The sequence below is a fragment of the Lactuca serriola genome, chromosome 3 (assembly GCF_051521515.1).
Source record: "Lactuca serriola cultivar US96UC23 chromosome 3, Lser_US96UC23_V15, whole genome shotgun sequence".
NCBI classification, from domain to species: domain Eukaryota; kingdom Viridiplantae; phylum Streptophyta; class Magnoliopsida; order Asterales; family Asteraceae; genus Lactuca; species Lactuca serriola.
Genome location: NC_136410.1, coordinates 88,224,732 through 88,249,145, shown reverse-complemented (window position 1 = coordinate 88,249,145; position 24,414 = coordinate 88,224,732). Strand labels below are relative to the sequence as shown.

The 24,414-nt window shown below is 40.1% G+C and overlaps 1 protein-coding gene across 1 annotated transcript; it reads right to left on the bottom strand.

Annotated features, from left to right (window-relative positions):
* Positions 1–1,136: 1,136 nt before the first annotated feature.
* LOC145092838 (uncharacterized) lies at positions 1,137–4,228 on the bottom strand. Its single transcript, XM_079030822.1, has 2 exons — positions 1,737–4,228; positions 1,137–1,593 (listed from the first exon to the last, which is right to left on the bottom strand). The coding sequence occupies exons 1-2, from the start codon at positions 4,171–4,173 to the stop codon at positions 1,307–1,309; spliced, it is 2,724 nt and encodes a 907-aa protein (XP_078886948.1). The 5' UTR covers positions 4,174–4,228; the 3' UTR covers positions 1,137–1,306.
* Positions 4,229–24,414: the final 20,186 nt, after the last annotated feature.

The following is a 24,414-nucleotide window of genomic DNA, read 5'->3' as shown; positions in this document are numbered from 1 at the left end:
CTTTTCTGTTTTTCTTATTCTTTATCTTCTCCCTATGTGACATACTCGTTGGTGGTGTCGGATTGTTTCGGTCCTTTGCTGTAATTGCTAAAGATCTGCCGGAATTTGTTGTTGTCTGCCGAAAATTGGCCAGAAAAGTGGTCTTATTTCAGGAATACCGCCACCAGTCCACCACCACTCTTCTCCACTGGATTACACACCACCACATGTTCTATATATGTTTATTTTATTTTTTGTATGAAGAATGTATGTTTTGTATATGTATGTGTATTTGTATGTATATCTTGTATGTGTGTGTGTGTTTTTGTATGTGCATTATGTATGTATTTGTGTATTCGTATGTGTATCATGTATGTATATGTGTTTTTGTATATGTATTATATATGTATGTATGTGTTTTTGTATGTGTATTATTTATGTATTTGAGTATGTATGTATGTATGTGTTTTTGGCTATATGTTTTTATAACATTTTTATATTTTTTATAACGTTTTTTTTTAAATAATTTTATAACATTTGTTTTGTATATGGAATGAACATTTTCAAAAAACTAAGAAAAGAGAAAACTACAATTAGCGGCGACACTTTTAGTGATGACGGATAGTATCATCGGCGACAGGGCATTAGTGCGACGGTAAACATTAGCGGCGACAATTGGAGCATTAGCGACGAGCCAACAACGCCGACCCATTAGCGGCAACGGGTCACCGCTATAGGTATTAGCGGTGACATTCGGGACCTTTAGCGGCGACGCCCGTCGCCACTAATGGTCAATATTCTTGTAGTGTGAAATCATGTATGTTTTGTTTGAAGGATTTAATTAGTTATAATACAAGTGTAAATGTTAATTGGAACTCAATAGGTCAAATGCATGCTAGGACCGGAGACATGGAGTGGGGAGTCAAAAAATTTCCAGGCTGTACGTTTAAATTGCTTTAATATTTGAATTTTTTTCTTAATATTTAATATTTTGCCATCGTTGTAATGACACCTCTCACTTATAATAAATGCCAAAGTGTCTCACAAAATTTCCCAATGCAAACAGATATAAGTATAACAACAAATTTTACATAATTTCCTGTTTGGGAGATTTGTGTATGACCTTGCCCTTGGTTTCCGGTAGTGAGTTTTAGAAGTATAGCAATCTCATTGACTTATCTGTTTACCTATTACAAACATACCTAAAGTTTCTTAACAAAAAGGCATTCAAATGAATACATATATATTGACATGATGCATATAGGGAACTTGATAAAAGTAAAGAACATTGAAAGTACACTATATCGATCAGACAACAAATGTCAATTTAAAGCAGATCCTTCATCAATAGATTTGAAACTTGGCGCATAGTTGGTCTTCCGTTTGGATTGGAGTTCAAACATGCTCTTGAGAGACTCAACACCAACTTAACTTGTTTCTCAGCTTGTGGCGGGGGAAGTGGAATCCGACTATCTCCCACATTTTCCAAAACCAGATAATCAGCAGACAATGTTGGTAGTTCACCGGGATGCTTTCCCATGATCACTTCTAGTGCAACAATGCCAAAGCTAAACACATCACATTTCTCGGTTGCCACCATCGTATAAGCAAGCTCTATATCCAAAGAAACATAAAAAAAGAAAAGATTATATCAATCCCACAAGATTCTAACATAAATACATATATGCACATATACAACTTTATATATATCATGAAACTAAAGAAGATGCAGAACTGCAATCAAAAGATTAGGTTACCTGGCGCGATATAACCATAGGTGCCTGCAATTGTGGTCCAGTTTGATGAGTCTAGCTTTAAAAGCTTGGATGTGCCAAAATCGGAAATATGTGCCTCATAATCAGAATCGAGAAGGATGTTGGAAATTGAAATGTCTCTATGAATTAAAGGAGGTGAGCAGTCGTGATGCATATAAGCCAAACCATTAGCTACACCCTTTACAATATTTACCCTTTTCAACCAATCCAATTCTTTTGCTAAGACATCGCTTCTTAAGATTGATCCAAGGCTTCCATTTTCAAGGTATTCATAAATCAAAAATGAGTGGCGAACATGGGAGCAATATCCATAGAGTTTTACTATGTTTCGATGCCTTATGTTCGTTAATGCTCGTATCTCGTTAAGGAATCCATTATGATCAACATTCTCAGATGATGAGTGAAGTTTTTTGACGGCTAGCACATTGTTAGGTTGTAGCTCGGCTTTGTACACAGTCCCATATCCTCCGGTTCCAATAGAGTATGCTTCATCAAAATCATTTGTTGCTTTCAAGATGTCATCATACGCTACTCCTCCATCAAAGCTTGTTATGGAGAAATAATCACCACCTTCTTTGTCCAATGGTTTCTGTGGAGAATGTCTCTTTCGTTTTCGATAAGCAATGAGGCCACACATGAAAAAACCAAGTAAAATTGCCCCGATAAGAGGGAGCATAATTACAAGGATGAGTTGATGATGAAAAGGATCATTTTTCTTCTTCGAGATTTGACTTGCACAAAATTTTAGTCCTATAAAATTTCCACACAAATGTAGATTGCCTTCTATGGACACATTCACAAAGTTAGTGTTAGTGGGAACTGGACCTGTGAGCTCATTGTAAGACAAGTCGATATCAGTCCCACGAGGCAAACTTTTAATAGAATCAGGAATAGAACCAGACAGTCTATTGTGTGATAGATTCAATTTTTGCAAACTTTGCAAACTTTGTACTTCAGATGGTATCTCTTCCTTGAGCAAATTCTGAGATAAATCAAGTTCTGTAAGCTGAACTAATTTACCAATCTCAGATGGAATTTTATCAATGAGCTTGTTGTTTCTAAGATTCAAGTTGTAGATGTGTGTCCAATTACCAACACTTCTTGGTATCGAGCCATTTAATCTATTTGAGGACAGATCGATAGCAAGGAGATCATGCAGTGATCCAAGCTCTGGAGGTATAATACCTGAAAGATGGTTATCATCCAAAGACAAATACAACATACTTGTCATCTTCCCCAACTCCTTTGCGATCTCACCAATAAAATGATTTGAAGAAAGATTAAGCTTTTGTAGTTGAGTTGAACTTCCAAACTCCCGAGGTATGTAACCACTGATGTTGTTGTATCCCATATTTAAGACTGTTAAATTCTTACATTTACTCCAGTTTTGAGAAAGCTCCCCATGAAAACGATTGTGACTGATATCAAGGTAAGCTAAGCTTGGATAGAACCCAAAGCTATTCGATATATTTCCACTTAATTGATTATGATCAAAACGAACTCTTATTAAGCTAGGACAATTCAATAAACCTCTTGGAATAGGACCAGTGAGTTGATTACCTGATACTGTCAATTTTTGAAGCATCCCCCCATGGCACAGATCATCAGGCAAATTGCCAGACAACTGATTGTCATCCAATTCTAGCTTAATCAAATCTAACCTTCCGAGTCCTTGTGGAATTGAACCTGAAAAAGAATTAGCACCGAGGAACAGACGTTGTAGGTTGATGAGGTTTGCTAGTGATGAAGGAATAGAACCACTAAGTTGATTTAGGCTCAACTCAAGATCAGTGAGAGACTTCAAATTCCCAAGTTCATTGGGAATGTGACCAGAGAGTTTATTATAAAACAAATAAAGGATATTCAACGATGTTAGATCACCCAATGATGAAGGAATTAAGCCGGATAGATGGTTTAAAGCGAGGCTTATGCCCTTAAGTGACACCATGGTTCCTATTTCTTGTGGAATGGAACCAGTTAGATTGTTTTTTGAAAGGTCCAAGTCGGTTAGCTGGCGAATATTTGCTATTTCACGTGGGATTACTCCACAAAAGTTATTCAATGAAATATTAAGATAAACAAGTTTGGAGAGGAGTTGGATTTCTAATGGGATGGGTCCGGTGAAGTTGTTTACACTGAGATCAAGATGTGTAAGATTGTGTAGCAAAGAGAATGAAAACTGGTGGAGTGTACCTTTTAAACCAGATGAACCGAGGTTCAACCTCTGAATGCTCCCATCAGCATTGCAAACTACTCCAAACCATGAAGTGCATGGAATTGATGCATTGGAATTTAAAGGGAGGGGAAGCCATGAAGAGAGCAAGGAGTTGTTTGGGATTTCAAGGCTTGCTTTCCATTTAAGAAGACCATTGGCTTCCTCCAAAGAAGTAGAAGCAAGATTTGGTATGGGGGAGAGCATTATGATTAGTAGAGCTAGAGAGAAAGATAACAAGTTTGAAGAAGATATTATTTGCTTTGCCATGTTATTTTTTGAAAATTGATGATTTGTGCCCCCTCTAATTTATACTTGGCAACTTTTTTCTTTCCTTTTTTTTTATTCTCCCTAGCTATTTTTACAAGGAAAATTGATTAAAAGTGAAACTGAGTAATGTTAGTTCAACATAAGTATAATATAATTTCATCACAATATAAAAAATTATGATTAATTAAGTTACTTACTTTCACAATATAAAAAATTCTGACTAATTACATTACTTACTTAGTATGTGGTCGACAAAAATTTCAATCATTTGATGGCTAAAGTTATTATTCAATTATGCAAAGGGTAGATGGAACGTTGACAAAGCAAAATAGGATCTTGTCTACTTCTGAATTTAATGGTATATCTAATAAATTCTTGTAGAATAGAAAAAAGCCATCGAAGCCACCCAAGCCTGTAATGTGGATCTGTAAGTTGTCGGATTTGTTTGACAAATTGCAAATTTGGTCCGCACCATTAAATTTCAGTAAACATTGACGTGTAACCATAATTATTATTTCACATATTCAAATTATCAAAGCACACTCATTTAAAACAGTCCAAAAATGTTTAGGGTGTTTCCTATATGGAACCACCTTACGTTTTTTTGTTTAATAACTTACTAAATATATTGAGAGTTTAGGGTGTTTCCTATGACTAAAACAGTCCAAAAATGTTTTAAACCGAGGAAAATCTGTAAATTGTTAGCAGCAGATTTACAATTAAAATAATAAATTTTTTTTTTTTATTGTTTATTGTAATTATAAAAACAAAGAAACTACACTGATAAAAAAGAAGCCCATAAGTCATGCTCACTATTAACTTTTATAAACCATAAAAAAAGTCAAAAAATAGATCAAGAAACCTTAAAGTAAAAATTAAAAAACCACTAACCCCATGTGCTAATCTCGGATCGTCGTGTTATAATTGAAGCCAAAAAATGTCAATAACTCTCACTCTCCGTCGCCCACGGCTCATCTCGTCTTTGAGGTTTTGTTGTATGTATATTTCTTTCTTTAACAAGTTTAGTCTCTCGTTTTGATATTGTCTCTTTAACTATGTTTTTATAAACCATGAGAATGTGAATTGTGAACACATATGGTCTATAAAAAACTTCTAGAAAAATATTTGTAAGAGTGCGACTGAAAGAGTTGTTTATAGGTATATGACCAGGTTCTTCACAAGCATCGTTGACACTTTTATTTTTATCGATTTCAGTTAGCTAGGGATCTACATGATTTTCTTTTTAGATTTGCCACTAATAAGCTTATTATTTTCTGTTCTACACTCGCCACTACTCATTCATCTGGTAGCTACTATCCAAATCCTTTTAAAATACGGCTACCTAGAATTAAGGAAACATCTTTTTGATTTTCCAGTACGCATCCTTAGAATAGGGATGTCAAAAAGTCCCGTGGGGGTGTAACGCCCGTAGATCCGGACTAGTCAATTTAGAGATAATAGAGGTCGAAAATGACTTTTCGACAAGGGCAGAAGTTCAGGAAGTGATGCGAACCATGATAGACTGAGAAAACAGATGAAATGAGATGGATTATGATAGTGAATGATACATATCGGAAGATATCATAAGAGAGGTATATTGCCTTTAGAATACGTCTGATAAAATAGCAGTACGTCTAGAGTAGTACGATACATCTGAATGTACACATTTGATTGGCGGGATGATAGAAAGATTGGTGTAATTCCTAAAGTTTTCCTATCATCTTGAATTTCCATCACCAACCGAGTTGAAGCAGAATTGATGATTGAAGATACACGTGGAAGAAGTCCTAGTAGAGTCTAGGGAAATTTTTATGATTATTTGGACACACTCGTATGTGATAAATTGTTTTGTGATTTTAGGACTTGGGGACTGCGAGACAATACTTGGGACAAGTATGAGTAGGTGTGAAAGGTAGTAGATGCATATACTACCGGAAGCACAGGACTCACGCTTGGATCAGGGAAAGTCACAAGGTTACCAAGAAGCCAATAATTGATTCCTATTTATTCAAGCATGTCGTTACCATCGTTTCGATAATGACTAAGAAGATGATTGTTATTTCGACCCTAGTGGTCATATCAAATTGAGTCCGACTACGATGAGTATGATACGTGGTTCAGAGAACCAAGTTCGATGTAGCATCTGACTTAAACCAGAAGATTGAAATGAAAGCTAACCAAGGCGATCAGTAGAAGTATCGCGATGAATGTTAAAAGAAGTTGGTAGCTAGAAATGCTACATATTGAAATGTGATTGTCACATTAGAACATAAAGGAAGGTATAGTCTATTTTGGAATTTGACTATAAGAGACCTGAGTCTGAGCGTTGCAACATACGATGAGAGGTCATTAGAACGTGACACATCGGCCTATTGTAGTAATCAAATATACTTATCTTAAGTTTGTTAAGAAGAAGAAGGAGTCTCCATTAAGGTTCGAGGCCGTGACTTGAAGGTCATAATTTGGAGTCTAACGTGAGATAGGGAGCAAGTGCAAGATCGAGCATCGCCTGCAATCAGGAAGTCTTAGAGTTAGATATTCGTTCGAAGAAACATTGAAGTTACGGTTATTACTTAGGATGAAGAGATAACATATGGAGTCATCATGCGAGCCCTGTTTCGTTGATGATTCCGGGACGTAATCATCCTAAGGGGGAGATAATTGTAACGCCCGTAGATCCGAGCTAGTCAATTTAGAGATAATATGGGTCGAAAATGACTTTTCGACAAAAGATTATTTATGTAACACCGAGTTTTTTCAAAACAAATTTTTCAAATTTCGTAATTCATAATAAAAATCAAAATGTATCTCAAATCATAAACATCCATCTCAAAATATAAGTATCCAAAAACATCTCCCCAAAATCTCATCAAAATACTCCAACAATGTGTACAATCAAGCTGGCGCCTTCCCGCGATCCTCGCTGGTACCTGAAACACATTTCACACAACACGGTAAACATAAATGCTTAGTGAGTTCCCCAAAATACCACATACAGCACATACGCCACTCAAGGCTACAATATGACCCTAAGGTCGATGTGTCTCAGCGGAACCCTCCAGTTCCGTATCGTTGGGCTCTCCGACCTGGTCTGTCTCGTTGGACCCTTCGGCCCGGTCTATATCATTGGACCCTCCGGTCCGGTCTATATCACATAGCATACATATATCACAAACACATATACACAAATAGCATATAACATATAAGACCCTCCGGTCTGCTCAGGGTTACCACACTAGGTAATGTATAGTGAGAAGACTCACCTTGAGAATGTCTCAGAAAGTCACAACTCGGTATCTCTGAACCTCGAAACAACGACCTAGCCCCGCCTAATCACATAAAGTAATTGTTTTAATCATTAACGACTCTCAAGGCTAGACTACACCCCTTTCTACAATTCCACAGAAGGGTAAAAGACCATTTTACCCCTTCCTGATCCGAAAGTACAATTGTTGACCAAAACCCTAAAAGTCAACGAAGTCAACGGTCAACCTTGACCAGACTCGTCGAGTTGTCTCAACGACTCGGCGAGTCCAGTCGTGAACTCTACTCCTCTGATTCTCTTATGACTCACCGAGTCACTCACTTAACTCGGCGGGTCATTCTCTAGACTCACAGTCTCGGGGTTACTCGACTCGACTCGTTGAGTCTGTTCATGGACTCGGCGAGTCCAATCCATGCTCAACTTCAAATGGATTCCTGAGGTCAGATCTAATGCTCTACTCAATAGATCTATCCTTTCTAGTCCTAATAATCACGTAAAGTTCGAATCTTGATGCCCATGCAAAGGCTCCAAGGCTCTATTTGAAGAAATGACCTCTAATATGGCATCCTAAGTTCATATTTAACCAACAATCCTCATAAAGCTCAAAGGAGAAAGGTCTCTGGACCTCTATGGATCCAGATCCAAGACCATAATACGAAGAGGAACCATATACTCAACAAAACCATCTACCAAAAGGGTCTAGAAAACCCTAACTCTATAAACAATCACCAAAACAGAAGATGGATCGAGATTATACCTCAAATAAGCACTCCTAAGCTCAGAATTCCTCCAAATAGCACCTCCTTCAGCCTTCTCTTAATCTTGATCACCTTCTTCTTGCTAAACCAATGATAGAAAGATCAAATATGGCCTCTCCTTCCTCACAAACGATTTAGCTCACTTAGGGTTTCTCTCAAGGGACTGGTAGCCGCAATGGGAGGCTATGAGTGCCCTTAAATAGGCTCCAAAATCTGGGAAATTAGGGTTTCATTAAACAGCGTGGACTCGCCGAGTCCACTCATGGACTCGCCGAGTCCAGTCGTGAACCCGGATGATAATCCGCGACCCTACTCGGCGAGTCTAAGCACCAACTCGCCGAGTTCCTCCACAAACTCCAAAATAAAACAATAAAATAATATACCTGGGAATCCGGATATTACAATTCTCCCCCACTAGAATCAGACTTCACCCTCGAAGTCTCACTCGGCAAACAACTTTGGATGCTGCTCACGCATCTCACGCTCCGGCTCCCAAGTTAGCTCTGACCCTTTCTGATGCTGCCACTGGACCTGCACCATAGGCACTTCCTTGTTCCTCAGAACCTTTACCCTCTAATCTCGAATCGCAATCAACTTCTCAATATAATTCACACCCAGATCCACCTGAATATCTTCTAATGGAACCACTGCCGACTCATCAACGATACACTTCCTCAACTGGGACACGTGGAAGGTATCGTGAATCTGACTCAACTCTGTAGGCAGCTCTAAGCGGTAGGATACCTTACCTACCCGCACGATCACCCTGAAAGGACCAATATATCGGGGCCCCAGCTTTCCCCTCTTCCTGAATCGGATCACTCCTTTCCAAGGAGAGACCTTCAGGAGCACGAAGTCGCCGACCAGAAACTCGAGCTCGGACCGACGCCTGTCCACATAACTCTTCTGGCGACTCTGAGCGATCAAAAACCTTTGTCTGACCTGTTGTATCTGCTCTGACGTTTGAAGCACGATCTCTGTACTACCCATTACACGTTGCCCCACCTCTCCCCAGCAAATGGGGGTCCGACACCTCCTCCCATACAACAGCTCAAAGGGTGGAAAACCAATGCTCGAATGATGGTTGTTGTTGTAGGAAAACTCTACCTAGGGTAAATACGTGTCCCAACTCCTGCCGAAATCCAACACACATGCTCGGAGCATGTCCTCGAGCGTCTGAATCGTCCGTTCGCTCTGCTCGTCAGTCTGTGGGTGGTATGCGGTACTAAAATGCAGCCTTGTACCCAACTCCTCATGAAATTTCTTCCAGAATCTGGAAGTGAAACGCACATCTCGATCGGAGACAATCGAGATCGGCACTCCATGCCGCGATACCACCTCCCTCACGTACATCTCTACCAACCTCTGTGGAAAAGCTCTCACTGATAGCAAGGAAATGAGCGCTCTTCGACAATCTGTCTACAATCACCCAAATTGCATCGACGCCCCTCACAGTCTTCGGCAATTTGGTGATAAAATCCATAGTAATTTGTTCACACTTCCACTCGGGAACCTCCAACGGCTGCAGCTTACCATGCGGTCTCTGGTGCTCGACCTTAACCCTACGACAGGTGAGGCACCTCTCAACAAACCACGCGACGTCCCTCTTTGTACAGGGCCATCAATACTCCCTCTTCAGGTCCAAATACATCTTAGTGGCCCCGGGATGGATCGAGAACTTTGATCGATGTTCTTCTTCCATCAGAATGGTACGCGTCCCGCCCACAAACGGTACCCAAATCCGACCCTGAAATGTCATAAGCCCTCGGATATCGGTAACAAAATTCGATACCTGCCCGATAACTCGCTCTCTCATCTGGTTTTTTGGTCTCACGGCCTCCGCCTGGGCCCCTCGAATGGTGTCCAACACCGGAGTCATCACTGTCAATCTCATGCTGATGTCTCGAATCGGGACTCTCTCCGCCCTACGGCTCAAGGCATCGGCTACCACATTAGCCTTACCCAGGTGGTATAGGATCTCGCAATCATAATCCTTTACCACGTCCAGCCATCTCCTCTGTCGCATATTCAGCTTGGGCTGATCCATCAAGTACTTCAGGCTCTTGTGATCCGTGTATATGGTACACCGGACCCCATACAGATAGTGACGCCAGATCTTGAGGGCGAACACTATTGCCCCAACTGTAGATCGTGGGTGGGATACCTCGTCTCGTGAGGCTTCAGTTGCCTTGATGCGTATGCTATCACATGCCCCCTCTGTATAAGCACCGCTCCCAACCCTGATATCGACGCGTCACAAAACACCACGAAATCCTCCATTCCTTCCAGAAGGGCTAACATCGGGGCTTCGCATAGTCTCTGGCGAAGCGTCTCGAAGGAGGCCTGCTGCTCTGGGCCCCATGAAAAAGAAACACCCTTTCGGGTCAACTTGGTGAGTGGCACGGTGGTCTTGAAGAAATCTCTGATAAATCTCCGGTAATAGCCTGCCAATCCTAGGAAACTCCTGATCTCTATAGGTGACCTCGGCACCTCCCAACTCATCACTACCTCAATTTTGGCCGGATCGACCAATATCCCTTTCTGGTTAACGAGATACCCTAGGAACTGGGCTTCTCGTAACCAGAAATCACACTTGGAGAATTTGGCATAAAGCCTCTCCGATCTCAAAACTCCGAGGAACTCCCTCAAATGCTCCTCGTGCTGCTCTCGAGATCTAGAATACACCAAAATGTCATCGATAAATATGATCACCGAACGATCCAACATCGGCCTGCACACCCGGTTCATAAGGTCCATGAACACCGTCGGTGCATTGGTGAGCCCGAAAGGCATCACCATGAACTCGTTATGCCCGTAACGAGTCCTGAAAGCTGTTTTCTGGATATCCTCATCTTGCACCCTCACCTGATGATATCCAGACCTCAAATCGATCTTGGAGAACCAAGATGCTCCCTGCAACTGATCGAACAAATCGTCGATCCTCGGCAACAAGTAACGGTTCTTGACCGTCAACTTGTTCAACTCCCGGTAATCAATGCACATCCGGTGTGAACCATCCTTTTTCTTGACAAAAAGGATAGGCGCTCCCCACGGCAAACTACTCGACCGAATAAACCCCTTCCCCAGCAGCTCCTGAAGCTGCGAGGATAACTCCTGCATCTCTGGAGGCGCAAGGCAATAGGGCACCTTGGCGATAAGCGCAGCCCCCGGAACCAAATCGATACTGAACTCTACCTGCCTCTCGGGAGTCACACCCGGCAAATCCTCTAGAAATACATCCGGGAACTCATGCACTATCGGAACCTCATTAACTGACCTCGGTCTCTCTAAATCAATCCTCGTGTCCATCACATACGCTACAAATCCCTGACAGCCTTGCTGTAGACTCTGTCTTGCTCTAGCGGCTGAACAAAATGCTGACCCCGATCGTGTACCCTCACCATACACTGTAAGATCTCCCCCACTAGGGTTCCGAATGGTCACCAACTGTCGCTCACAGTCGATAACCGCCCCGAATCTACTCAACGAATCCATGCCTACAATGACACAGACATCCCCCATAGCAATCGGAATCAAGTCTATTAAAAACTTCACCCCGAAGATCTCAAGTACACACCCACGGATCACATCAGTAGCATACACCGCTCGCTCATCTGCTATGGAAACTCGTAGAGGTCGACTCAACGCCTCTCTCTGAATACTGATATGCTGACTAAAAGCTAAAGATACAAAGGACCGACTCGCACCCGAGTCAAACAACACCAAGTCAGGTACAGAACTCACAAGAAAAGTACCTACACATATCATAAAATAAGCATAATAACATAATCTCAGCATAAATAAATGAAAGAATACATACCAGCCACGACGTCAGGTGCTGCACGGACCTCCTCCGCAGTCAACTGGAAGGCTCTCCCCCTAGCCTTCGGTGCTTCGGCCTTCGCTGGCCGGGTCTCAGTAACTCTAGCAGCAGGTGCAGATCCCTGCGCTGGTCTCTGAAGCTGGGGGCACTCGGCCTTCCGATGGCCGGTCTGGTTGCAATGAAAGCAAACCAAGAACTCCTTAGGGAAATCCCTCGCATAGTGACCTTCCTTCCCACACTTGTAACACACCCCCGTCCTGCACACCCCATCAAGGCTCTTGCCGCACTTCCCACAAGTGCGGCCCTTCGGACCACCAAACCTCGAATCAGCGGGCTTCGCCCACTTGGTGGCCGGCTACGACTGTGTCGGTCGCCGATCACCCCTCTGAGACTCAGCCTCCTCCCTCACCTAGGTCTCTAGCTCGATCTCCCTCTTCCGGGCATTTGCCTGGAGCTCAGCAAATGTCCGGTAAGTCGAGTTCGCCACGAACTCACGGATATCCCTTCTCAGTATGCTCAGATAACGGCTCATATGAGCCTGCTCGGTAGGCACCTGCTCAGGGCAAAACAACACCCGCTCATGGAACATCCTCATAATCACTGTCACCGACTAAGTCCCTTGCTTGAGTGTCAGAAACTCCTGGGCTCGACGTTCCCTCTCAACTGGTGGAACATACTCATCACAGATCATTACAGTAAACCTCTCCCAGGTTACTGCAGTCAGGTCTTCCATCGAAAAGTCCGCCGTCACAAACTTCCACCAGTCCTTCGCCCCTAAGCGAAGCTGGTTCAACGCGAACCGAACCCTTAAGTGCTCCGGACACGAACACGTATAGAAACATCCCTCGATGTCTGAAATCCACCTCATCGCAGCGATCGGATCCTGCGTACCATCAAACTCTTGTGGTTTCGTGTTGCTGAACTCTCGGTACAACAACGAATCACCACCCTGGGGTCTCGCAGCAGCAACAGCTGCAGTGGCTACGACAACAGCAGCATCAGTCAAAGCATCATAACGCTCGTCAAATGTCTCAATCAATATGTTATTAATAGACCCAAACATATCGGGAATCTCCGCCCGAATAGCCGCAACTACCTCCTCCTGAATGATCCTCCGAATCTCCTCATCACTGATACCACTAGTACCACTATCCCCATCCTGTCATCTCGTAACCACCATGCTGTCTCTAAAGTAAAATCACAAAACAATCAGAGACTCAATTGAGATCACTCACACTCGATCACTCACCCTACTTGATTCTTTGGTTTCCTAAGGAATCTTACTCGGACTGATTACTAATCCGATGCTTCCAGTAGTACGGGCCCTATACTACCTTCCACATCGTATCAGTACTCACTCCCAGTCTTCTTCCTAGAATTCCAAATGACAAGCATACCACATACAGGCTATACCCTAATCAGCCCTCATAAGCTCCTTACTGCTACTTACTCACTCACAAGTATTCTCTTACTAGCAGGAATCTCCTAGGCTAAGGCATCACAAATCAGGCCACTCTAGTCCTATCATAATTACCTAGCCTACTCAAGCATGTATAACTCATCACATAATATCTCATAATATAAAACGTAAGGGTATTTTGGGAAATCATCGTTCAGGCCCTTGCTGATTATACACACTGCTTCTTTGTGACAACCCAAAAATTTCTATTCTGAACAACCACCCACTTCAATAGGAATCAAAACTATTTCTACTAACTTTCAAGCTTTTTGGAATAAGTTTGAGTGTTTTAAAGTTAGTGCTTCAGAAGATATCAGGAGAGTGGATACCCTAGGGTTTATTATGTAGCAATAAGTGCCCAAAACTTCAAGAGTTTGGAGTTTACGGTCCAAAATTTATTTGGGACTGTAAACCCTAAAGGCTATATAAGTGAGACTTAGATATTTTATTCACTTTTTCACATTTCCAAAGACTAAAGCCATTTCTCTCTCAAGTATCATCCCATTTTTCTTCAAGATCTTCAACTTGTAAGTGTTTCTAGCCCTAATATGTTTAGATCAAGTGTTTAACATCATGAAATCACTCAAAAATCCCAAGGACAAGGTGTTCATGGCCCAAGATCTTCTTGGACCGTGAACACTAAAAGTGTGGCTTAAATGTGCCCAATGCCCCTTTAGACATTGGAAACAAGCATAGAAACAACCCTTGACATGTTTAAACCTTAAGAGCATCAAGAAAACACACAAAATCACAAAGGATAAGGTGTTTACGGCCCAAGAATCTTCTTGGACCGTAAACCCTAAAAAGGTTGCCAAAGTGCCCCTAATCTCTTGCCAAGCCTTGGAAACAAACCTAGAAGCTTCATATAACCTTCCTTTGATATGTTAAGCACATGAAAACCACAAAATGTCCCATGTATATGTGTTTACGGTTTGGGGAGCTCCCAAAACCGTAAACACCTCAAAGGCATGTTTAAATGCCCCAAACTCTTTCCTTAAGCTTAGAAACTAGCCTAGACCTTTACCTAGAAGTGTATAAGACTTGAAAACATCATTTGACCATAAACCATTTGGGTTTACTACCGTAAACCCAAAGAAAAATGGTCCAAAAACCGTAAACCCCATAATTGGTGATATGTTGCCCTAATCACTTCCTAAGGCTAAGACTTGAAGTTAGGATGCTTCAAAAGGACTTCTAGGACTTCAAAGCACAAAATGGTCAAAGGAACATGAGTTTATGATAGTAACCTCATGGGTTGCAACCGTAAACTCAAGTGGAGTTGGTCCCAAAACCTTAAACACCCTCAGTTACCATTTCACTTCCCTTTGTTGAATCACATCTGATTCCAACACTTAACCAAGGTGTTTCCTAGTCCCGAAAGGTGTTTCCTTTCACATAGTTGTTATAAACACTATATTCATTACAATATGTGCCCTTATATGTCATTTCGGACTTATTGTGTCTCGGGACTTCATTCGTGGAACTTCTCATCCGTACGCGCATACCCATTTGAATCACCCACATCAGGTGAGTTCATACCCCGTAATGAATCTTTTAAACTATTTTAACTGTTTTAAGAGGAATACAAGTTGAACACAATGATAATTGTGTAAATGTTTGTTATAAACATCTTTCAAAATGTTACTTATGTTATTTATAAGTTCTCAATACATTTCAAAACTCTTATAAAGGTTATGCTACTTTATGGTTGTACAAAACTCCGTTTTTAAAGTATAAAGCATAACTTGGTAGATAAATCAGTCTTTTCAGTAGTAGTACAGTTGGAACATTAGTAAACTATTATAGGGATAGTTTAGGAGAACACTATTCATTACTTCTAGTACAATGAAGCACACAAAGAGTCAGTTCAGTTCACAACTCTATAGCATGGAACGTTTTCAAGATCTAACTATACCAATGAATCACTTCTGCATTTGTGATAGTTATATTGGGTATACATGATCATAGTAATGTGGATGTTCGCAACTTGCACTCATGCAGGGGTCGCGTGTAGTTCTTAGAATCTCTTGACAAGGGAGCGTCTAGCATAGGATCTAGCCATCACATTATGCCTTTACCCTCAATTAAGGCACAATAGTACTAAAAGTAGTCCCTTATTTCAAATACTACTGTACTTACACTGTCAACACGACAATTACAGAAGGATATAAAACTCCAGTTTCAATATTATTAATACCTTTACAATGTGTCATATTCACATAATCGATGAGGTAGATTAGATTTAATTAATAATATTCGTACAATTGGGTCTTGGTAGAAGGCTACTTTCAAAACAGTTGGGTCTTGGTAGAAGGCTACTTTCAAAATAGTCGAGTCTTGGTAGAAGACTACTTTCAAAACAGTCGAGTCTTGGTAGAAGGCTACGTTTAAAAGTTAGGACCATAGTGCTAATCTTATGATTCGTTAATGTATACACTATAGGATACATATATACTTATAGATTCCGACAGCTAGTAGGATGCGTGCCTTCGCTTCATTTCCTGTTCTCGTTGGATTGTGGTCTTGTACCGAGTTCCCCCAATCTATTATCTACTCGAATCTATATATATTTATGCTTAGTATACATTAAGTCATCATAAGGGTACCAAGTATGGATCAGGTTATAAGACACAGAGTCAAAGCACAATTTTTCTAGTACAAAACATACTTTTCAGAGTCATTACTTTTGATATACAAAACTAGAGATTTCCCAGTTAAGGGCTTAATCCATTTTATTAAGCCAGTACAATTTTAAACACTTTAAGTGAGTAACTCTATAATACCTTAGTTTATACACCATGTTTATATATAAAACTAATATCCAATATGTAGCTAAATGCGTGTTTTCCGCCTCATTTCCTGTTCTCTTTTGAGTTGTGGATTTAGGGCAGATGCACCAAATTAACTTTCTACCCGATATCAGATCATATATAGCAGTATAAACAAAGCTATTATAAAAGTGGTCACTGTGGTCAATGTTTTACTATAAGAATTATAGGTTTTCTTAAAAGAACTTTTCATTAGATATAAATGAACCATTACAAATAACTCCATGAGTACAAGTGAATACACCAGGGTTATATATGACAACGATCTAACAACCAATGGGATGCGTGCAATCCGCCTCATTTTCTGTTCCCCGTTGGGTTGTGAGTTTAGGGCAGATACGCACAATCGATTGTTTGTTTACTCTGAGTTATATATAACTTGTACTCACTTAGTACTCATAGAAAGGCTTGTAGTGTCATTTTACCTAACTTTCATTCAAGTAGGAAATATAGGATTTTCTAGAGGAACAGGCGAACTTTTCAAAATAGAACTTACAACGTACAACACTTTTACATATACAATTTTTCCATAACACCTTACAGCTTACATCACTTTTACATGTACATATTTAAAAACACTTTACATCTTACTAACATCACTAAAATCTTATGAACTCACCAACTTAATTGCTGATCAACTCTTTCAAATAACTAGAATTCTCATGAGGTTATTAGACAGGTGCTCGCGCTGGGGATTTAAAAGATGAAGCATTACAGTTCAAGTCTTGTTTTGCTATTTGTGTATGAATTCTATGTTTTGTGAACACACTTTGTAAACACTTTCTTTTGAAATGAAATGGTTGTTGATTACTTGCTTACAATATACATATCTCGTGATACTTAACATGACGTCCTCCACCCCCGAACGTTTCCGCCGTTTCGGTTTTGGGGTGTGGCAGATTGGTATCAGAGCATTGTTTATAGTGAACTAAGTATATCAACTGATAAAAGATATACAGCTATAAATACAATGGGGCTTAAGTGCTCTGGATAATGATATATTTTAGAATATAACTTCAAGTTATAAAAATATACCTACTTGCTTATACATGTACATAATAGAACTAGTGTCACGAGGAGAACAGAACTAAAAGTATTTAAAGTTTGGGCACTGTCGTCAACCCGAACTGTTATGTAATCATAGCTAGGATCAATATAGCCTGATCAACTATATTCATTCGAGATGTGACCAACATGTGTTTGGGAATGATGTGGTGTTGCAACAGGGTTAAAACTTACCTAATCACCAGTCAAGAGAACGCCAGAACAAGTATAGTTAGAATTAGAGTACTATGGGAGTATTCTATGATACGATTACGCGATAACGAGTTTAGAACATACCAAGTACATTACGTTAGAATACTATAGGAGTATTTTAGTTCAAATAAATAACTTATGTGAGAATTTAAAAGACCCTTACGGATAAGTCTATAATCTTGCAAGGTATATTCCTAAAGTGTTATATATAATCGGGATTTTATAGACATAGAATCTATGGCCTACGCTTCACTATCCATTCCTCTAAAGGGTGTAGTGTTGAGGTGGGAACAATTATTCGAAAGTCTATCTAATCCCCCATTATATACAAACTTGTGTACCTTGTACAATTATAGGAGGATTCTGTAAGGATCGCCCCATAAAGTTACCTTAAAGCTCATAGGTTCTTTAGTCACTTTCATTCTCGCACGACAAACCCAGATAAATGTAACCACATCCTCAGAGTATACAACAGAAGAGTCCAGGAGGAAAAAGGACAAGTTCATGAGAAGTTTTCAAGGAAAGATCAGCCGAAGTAACCAAAACGTCTTGCGCGTCACACTAATAAATATTAATTAGGTTAATTTATCGAGCGAGTGGAAACACTGCTCACATTACATGTGTTAGAATAATTTTCTTACATGCAGCTGGTAACAGTTATTCATGAAACAGATATTCATTTGAGGATAGTCATTTCAATTCATAGAGTTTATTAGGTATAGACTCATTTATGAATTGTTTCTAGAACCCTGTGGAAGTCAGGACCCGATACATCCAGAACTAGGATAACCTTGCCTTTTCAGCTTTCGGCTTGAGTCCATTGCTTTAAGCTTATCCCGTTTCATCTTTGTTTTCTTTTTAGCAAAGATGCATCCTCACAGATCACCCATACACACTACTCCGATAACTCCAATACCGCCTTCTTCGCAAATCGATATGGCAATGATAAACGCTGCAGTGGCTGCGGCGGTGGCAACAGCCATGGCCCAATATCACCCCACCAGTACAAGTGGAGGTGAAAAGCCTACCGATTCTACTCAAGGTGAGGTCCCTGTGCGCTGAGAGAGTTCTCTTACAAGGACTTCACCAGATGCCAGCCATAGTCCTTTAATGGGACTGAAGGGGTCATTGCCCTTATGAAATGGTTCGAGAAAACAGAGTCGGTTTTCGAAATCTGTTTATGCCCGGAAGGAAGCAAAGTGAAGTTTGCTGCCTGTACCTTCGATGGCAAGGCCCTAATATGGTGGAACAGCCATGTTAAGTCACTGACCCTATCAGTGGCAAACTCAATAGGTTGGGAAAACCTAAAAGAGTTAATGCGGGAAGAATATTGCCCGTTAGGCGAAATTCAAAAACTGGAACAAGAGATGTGGGATCTCACTATGGTCGGCTCAGATATAGTAACCTACACTGACCGTTTCATCGAACTAGCAGCTATATGCCCCGGGATGATTACCTCGGAGAAGAAGAAGATAGAGAGATACATTTGGGGTCTGACTGCTCCGACCCAAGGAAATGTGTTATCTTCTAACCCAGCCACATTTGATAGTGCTAAACGCCTGGCTCAGCGAATCATCGATCATGGAGTCCACCACAGTGTAAAAGTTTCGATTCCCGAGCCATCAAGGGAAGAGGACAATAATCAGAAGTCGGGGAACAAGAGGAAGAAGAAGCGAACAACACAAGACACCCCGAGAGAGAAACAAGCAAGTACTGTGTACGCCGCTACGACGCCTACTGTTTCAGCACCTGCCAGTCGATATGTTGGAAACCTTCCGACGTGTGGAAAGTGCAACTTTGACCATACTGGAGTGTGCCAGGAAATGCAGTGTCTGAACTGCCACAGAAATGGACACACGATCCGTTACTACAGGGCACCGGCTTAACCGATCTCCCAAGTCCCCGAAACTGAAGAGAACCAAGCCTGCTATGGTTGTGGGGAGACTGGACACTGTCAAAGGGACTGCCCAATAATAAAGAACTCAGGAGTGGATAAACGTATTTTGATGATCACCGTAGGAGAATCTACCCCGGAGCCGTCGACGAGTAGTGGTATGTTTTTCAAAATAGTAATTACTTTTAAAAATAATTTATATTCACATGAGATTAACATTTGGGGATGACACTTAAAAGTAACTATAACAACCCACATGTTGAAATAGGTCACAGTATTCAAGAGAACTAAAAAGATCCCTCAGAGAAGCTATTATGGCCCACTACATACATCAGGGTTGTGCACAACTAAGATGTTGCAGACTTAGAGTGAGTGACTCCGCTTAGGTCCCCCTTTCCTTAATTGGTTGGGGATTTGAGGCAGAGATACTTAGTCGACTGCCTGGCTCATCTTAATAATCCAAAACTTGTATATAGCGGGCGATGATAGTGGTACCAAGGGGGATTATAGTATAAAAGTATCCCTTCAGTTAATAAAGCACTTTTATTTGTATGCATGCGCACATAGCGGTACGATACATAAGAGTGTTAACTTCATATAGAAAACAGGAAACATGAGATCAGATACGAGGAGTACATTGTTGAACATACTAGGAGTACAGTATCGAGCACACCAGGGATACATCGTCGTATATCAGAGGTTTCTTTCATTTGACCAAAACTTTGTTCAATATAGAGTCCGTTGTTTTCTCTCGTCACGAGTTGGCGTGGTCCTCACCATACTGAGTTCATATGTTCCTATCGCCTCGATCGGCAAATTCTCAAAACTTTCGTCATTCGTATCGAAGGTCCGACCTAAACCTGAACTTTATCTTTTGCACTCTAAAACCCCCGAAGTACTCATGCGAAGAGTACTTTGTCCTCCGAAGCCTTATCGTTAGACGTCCGCAGACTGTCACGACATACCACTCGTCCAACAAACCAAGTTCGAGCACAGAGGCTAAGGATGAATACAACCCACCTATTATTATTTAGTATATACGCGAGAGTGGTATATGAGTATGATTACGCAGATCTAGTATGTGTGTTTCCGCCCTATATCCTGTTCTCCGTTGAGTTGTGGACCTGGGGCAGAGTCGTACATCCGACAGTCCAACTAATCCTAATTATATACAACTTGTATACACGAAGTAATGATAGATGGACCAAGTATGAATCCTATCAAGAACACCAGGGCAAGTTGCCGGATCTACGAGTGAGTATTCTGCAAATCAGAAGAGCGCAACCCCAGTAGTAATGCTAAGAGAGCAAATTTCGAGACGAAATTCATTCTAACGAAGGGATGATGTGACAACCCAAAAATTTCTATTCTGAACAACCACCCACTTCAATAAGAATCAAAACTATTTCTACTAACTTTCAAGCTTTTTGGAATAAGTTTGAGTGTTTTAAAGTTAGTGCTTCAGAAGATATCAGGAGAGTGGATACCCTAGGGTTTATTATGTAGCAATAAGTGCCCAAAACTTCAAGAGTTTGGAGTTTACGGTCCAAAATTTATTTGGGACCGTAAACCGTAAAGGCTATATAAGTGAGACTTACATATTTTATTCACTTTTTCACATTTCCAAAGACTAAAGCCATTTCTCTCTCAAGTATCATCCCGTTTTTCTTCAAGATCTTCAACTTGTAAGTGTTTCTAGCCCTAATATGTTTAGATCAAGTGTTTAACATCATGAAATCACTCAAAAATCCCAAGGACAAGGTGTTCACGACCCAAGATCTTCTTGGACCGTGAACACTAAAAGTGTGGCTTAAATGTGCCCAATGTCCCTTTAGACCTTGGAAACAAGCATAAAAATAAAACCTTGACATGTTTAAAACTTAAGAGCATCAAGAAAACACACAAAATCACAAAGGATAAGGTGTTTACGGCCCAAGAATATTCTTGGACCGTAAACCCTAAAAAGGTTGCCAAAGTGCCCCTAATCTCTTGCCAAGCCTTGGAAACAAACCTAGAAGCTTCATAGAACCTTCCTTTGATATGTTAAGCACATGAAAACCACAAAAATGTCCCATGTACATGTGTTTACAGTTTGGGGAGCTCCCAAAACCGTAAACACCTCAAAGGCATGTTTAAATGCCCCAAACTCTTTCCTCAAGCTTAGAAACTAGCCTAGACCTTTACCTAGAAGTGTATAAGACTTGAAAACATCATTTGACCATAAACCATTTGGGTTTACTACCGTAAACCCAAAGACAAATGGTCCAAAAACCGTAAACCCCATAAAGGGGTGATATGTTGCCCTAATCACTTCCTAAGGCTAAGACTTGAAGTTAGGATGCTTCAAAAGGACTTCTAGGACTTCAAAGCACAAAATGGTCAAAGGAACATGAGTTTACGGCAGTAAACTCATGGGTTACAACCGTAAACTCAAGTGGAGTTGGTCCCAAAACCTTAAACACCCTCAGTTACCATTTCACTTCCCTTTGTTGAATCACATGTGATTCCAACACTTAACCAAGGTGTTTCCTAGTCCTTGAAGGTGTTTCCTTTCACATAGTTGTTATAAACACTATATTCATGTCAATATGTGTCCTTATATTTCATTTAGGACTTATTGTGTCTCAGGACTTCATTCATGGAACTTATCATCCGTACGCGCATACCCGTTTGCATCACCCACATCAGGTGAGTTCATACCCCGTAATAAATCTTTTAAACTATTTTAACTGTTTTAAGGGGGAATACAAGTTAAACACAATGATAATTGTCTAAATGTTTGTTATAAACATCTTTCAAAATGTTACTTATGTTATTTATAAGTTGTCAATACATTTCAAAACTCCTTTAAAGGTTATGCTACTTTATGGTTGTATAAAACTCCGTTTTTAAAGTATAAAGCATAACTTGGTAGATAAATCAGTCTTTTCAGTAGTAGTACAGTTGGAACATTAGTAAACTATTATAGGGATAGTATAGGAGAACACTATTCATTACTTCTAGTACAATGAAGCACACAAAGAGTCAGTTTAGTTCACAAGTCTATAGCATGGAACGTTTTCAGGATCTAACTATACCAATGAATCACTTCTGCATTTGTGATAGTTATATTAGGTATACATGATCATAGTAATGTGGATGTTCGCGACTTGCACTCATGCAGGGGTCGCGTGTAGTTCCTAGAATCTCTTGACAAGGGAGCGTCTAGCATAGGATCTAGCCATCACATTATGCCTTAACCCTCAATTAAGGCACAATAGTACTAAAAGTAGTCCCTTATTTCAAATACTACTGCACTTACACTATCAACACGACAATTACAGAAGGATATAAAATTCCAGTTTCAATATTATTAATACCTTTACCATGTGTCATATTCACATAATCGATGAGGTAGATTAGATTTAATTAATAATAGTCGTACAGTTGGGTCTTGGTAGAAGGCTACTTTCAAAACAATTGGGTCTTGGTAGAAGGCTACTTTCAACACAATCGAGTCTTGGTAGAAGACTACTTTCAAAACAGTCGAGTCTTGGTAGCAGACTACTTTCAAAACAGTCGAGTCTTGGTAGAAGGCTACATTTAAAAGTTAGGACCATAGTGTTAATCTTATGATTCCTTAATGTATACACTATAGGATACATATATACTAATAAATTCTGACAGCTAGTAGGATGTGTGCCTTCGCTTCATTTCCTGTTCTCGTTGGATTGTGGTCTTGAACTGAGTTCCCCTAATCTATTATCTACTCGAATCTATATATATTTATGCTTAGTATATATTAAGTCATCATAAGGGTACCAAGTATGGATCAGGTTATAAGACACAGAGTCGAAGCACAATTTTTCTAGTACAAAACATACTTTTCAGAGTCATTACTTTTGATATACAAAACTAGAGATTTCCCAGTTAAGGGCTTAATCCATTTTATTAAGCCAGTACAATTTTAAACACTTTAAGTGAGTAACTCTATAATACCTTAGTTTATACACCATGTTTATATATAAAACTAATATCCAATAGGTAGCTAAATGCGTGTTTTTTGCCTCATTTGCTGTTCTCCGTTGAGTTGTGGATTTAGGGCAGATGCACCCAATTAACTTTCTACCCGATATCAGATCATATATAGCAGTATAAACAAAGCTATTATAAAAGTGGTCATTGTGGTCAATATTTTACTATAAGAAATATATGTTTTCTTAAATGAACTTTTCATTAGATATAAAAGAACCATTACAACTAACTCCATGAGTAACAAGTGAATACACCAGGGTTATATATGACAACGATCTAACAACCAATGGGATATGTGCAATCCGCCTCATTTTCTGTTCCCCGTTGGGTTGTGAGTTTAGGGCAAATGCGCACAATCGATTGTTTGTTTACTCTGAGTTATATATAACTTGTACTCACTTAGTACTCATAGAAAGGCTTGTAGTGTCATTTTACTTAACTTTCATTCAAGTAGGAAATATAGGATATTCTAGAGGAACAGACGAACTTTTCAAAATAGAACTTACAATTTTTCCATAACACCTTACAGCTTACATCACTTTTACATGTACATTTTCAACAACACTTTACAACTTACTCACATCACTAAAATCTTATGAACTCACCAGCTTAATTGCTGATCAACTCTTTCAAATAACTTGTAGTTCTCAGGAGGCTATTAGACAGGTGCTCGTGCTGGGGATTTAGAAGATGAAGCATTACAGCTTTAAGTCTTGTTTTGTTATTTGTGTATGAATTCTATGTTTTGTAAACACACTTTGTAAACACTTTCTTTTGAAATGAAGTGGTTTTTTATTACTTGCTTACAATATACATATCTGCTGATACTTAACATGACGTCCTCCACCCCCGAACGTTTCCGCCGTTCCGGTTTTGGGGT

Coding starts and splice junctions, on each gene's coding strand:
- LOC145092838 (XM_079030822.1), bottom strand. CDS start 4,173: ATGCTCTCCCCCATACCAAATCTTGCTTCTACTTCTTTGGAGGAAGCC. Junction 1,594..1,736: donor CTATGGTTATATCGCGCCAG/GTAACCTAATCT, acceptor CTTTGGATATAG/AGCTTGCTTATACGATGGTG.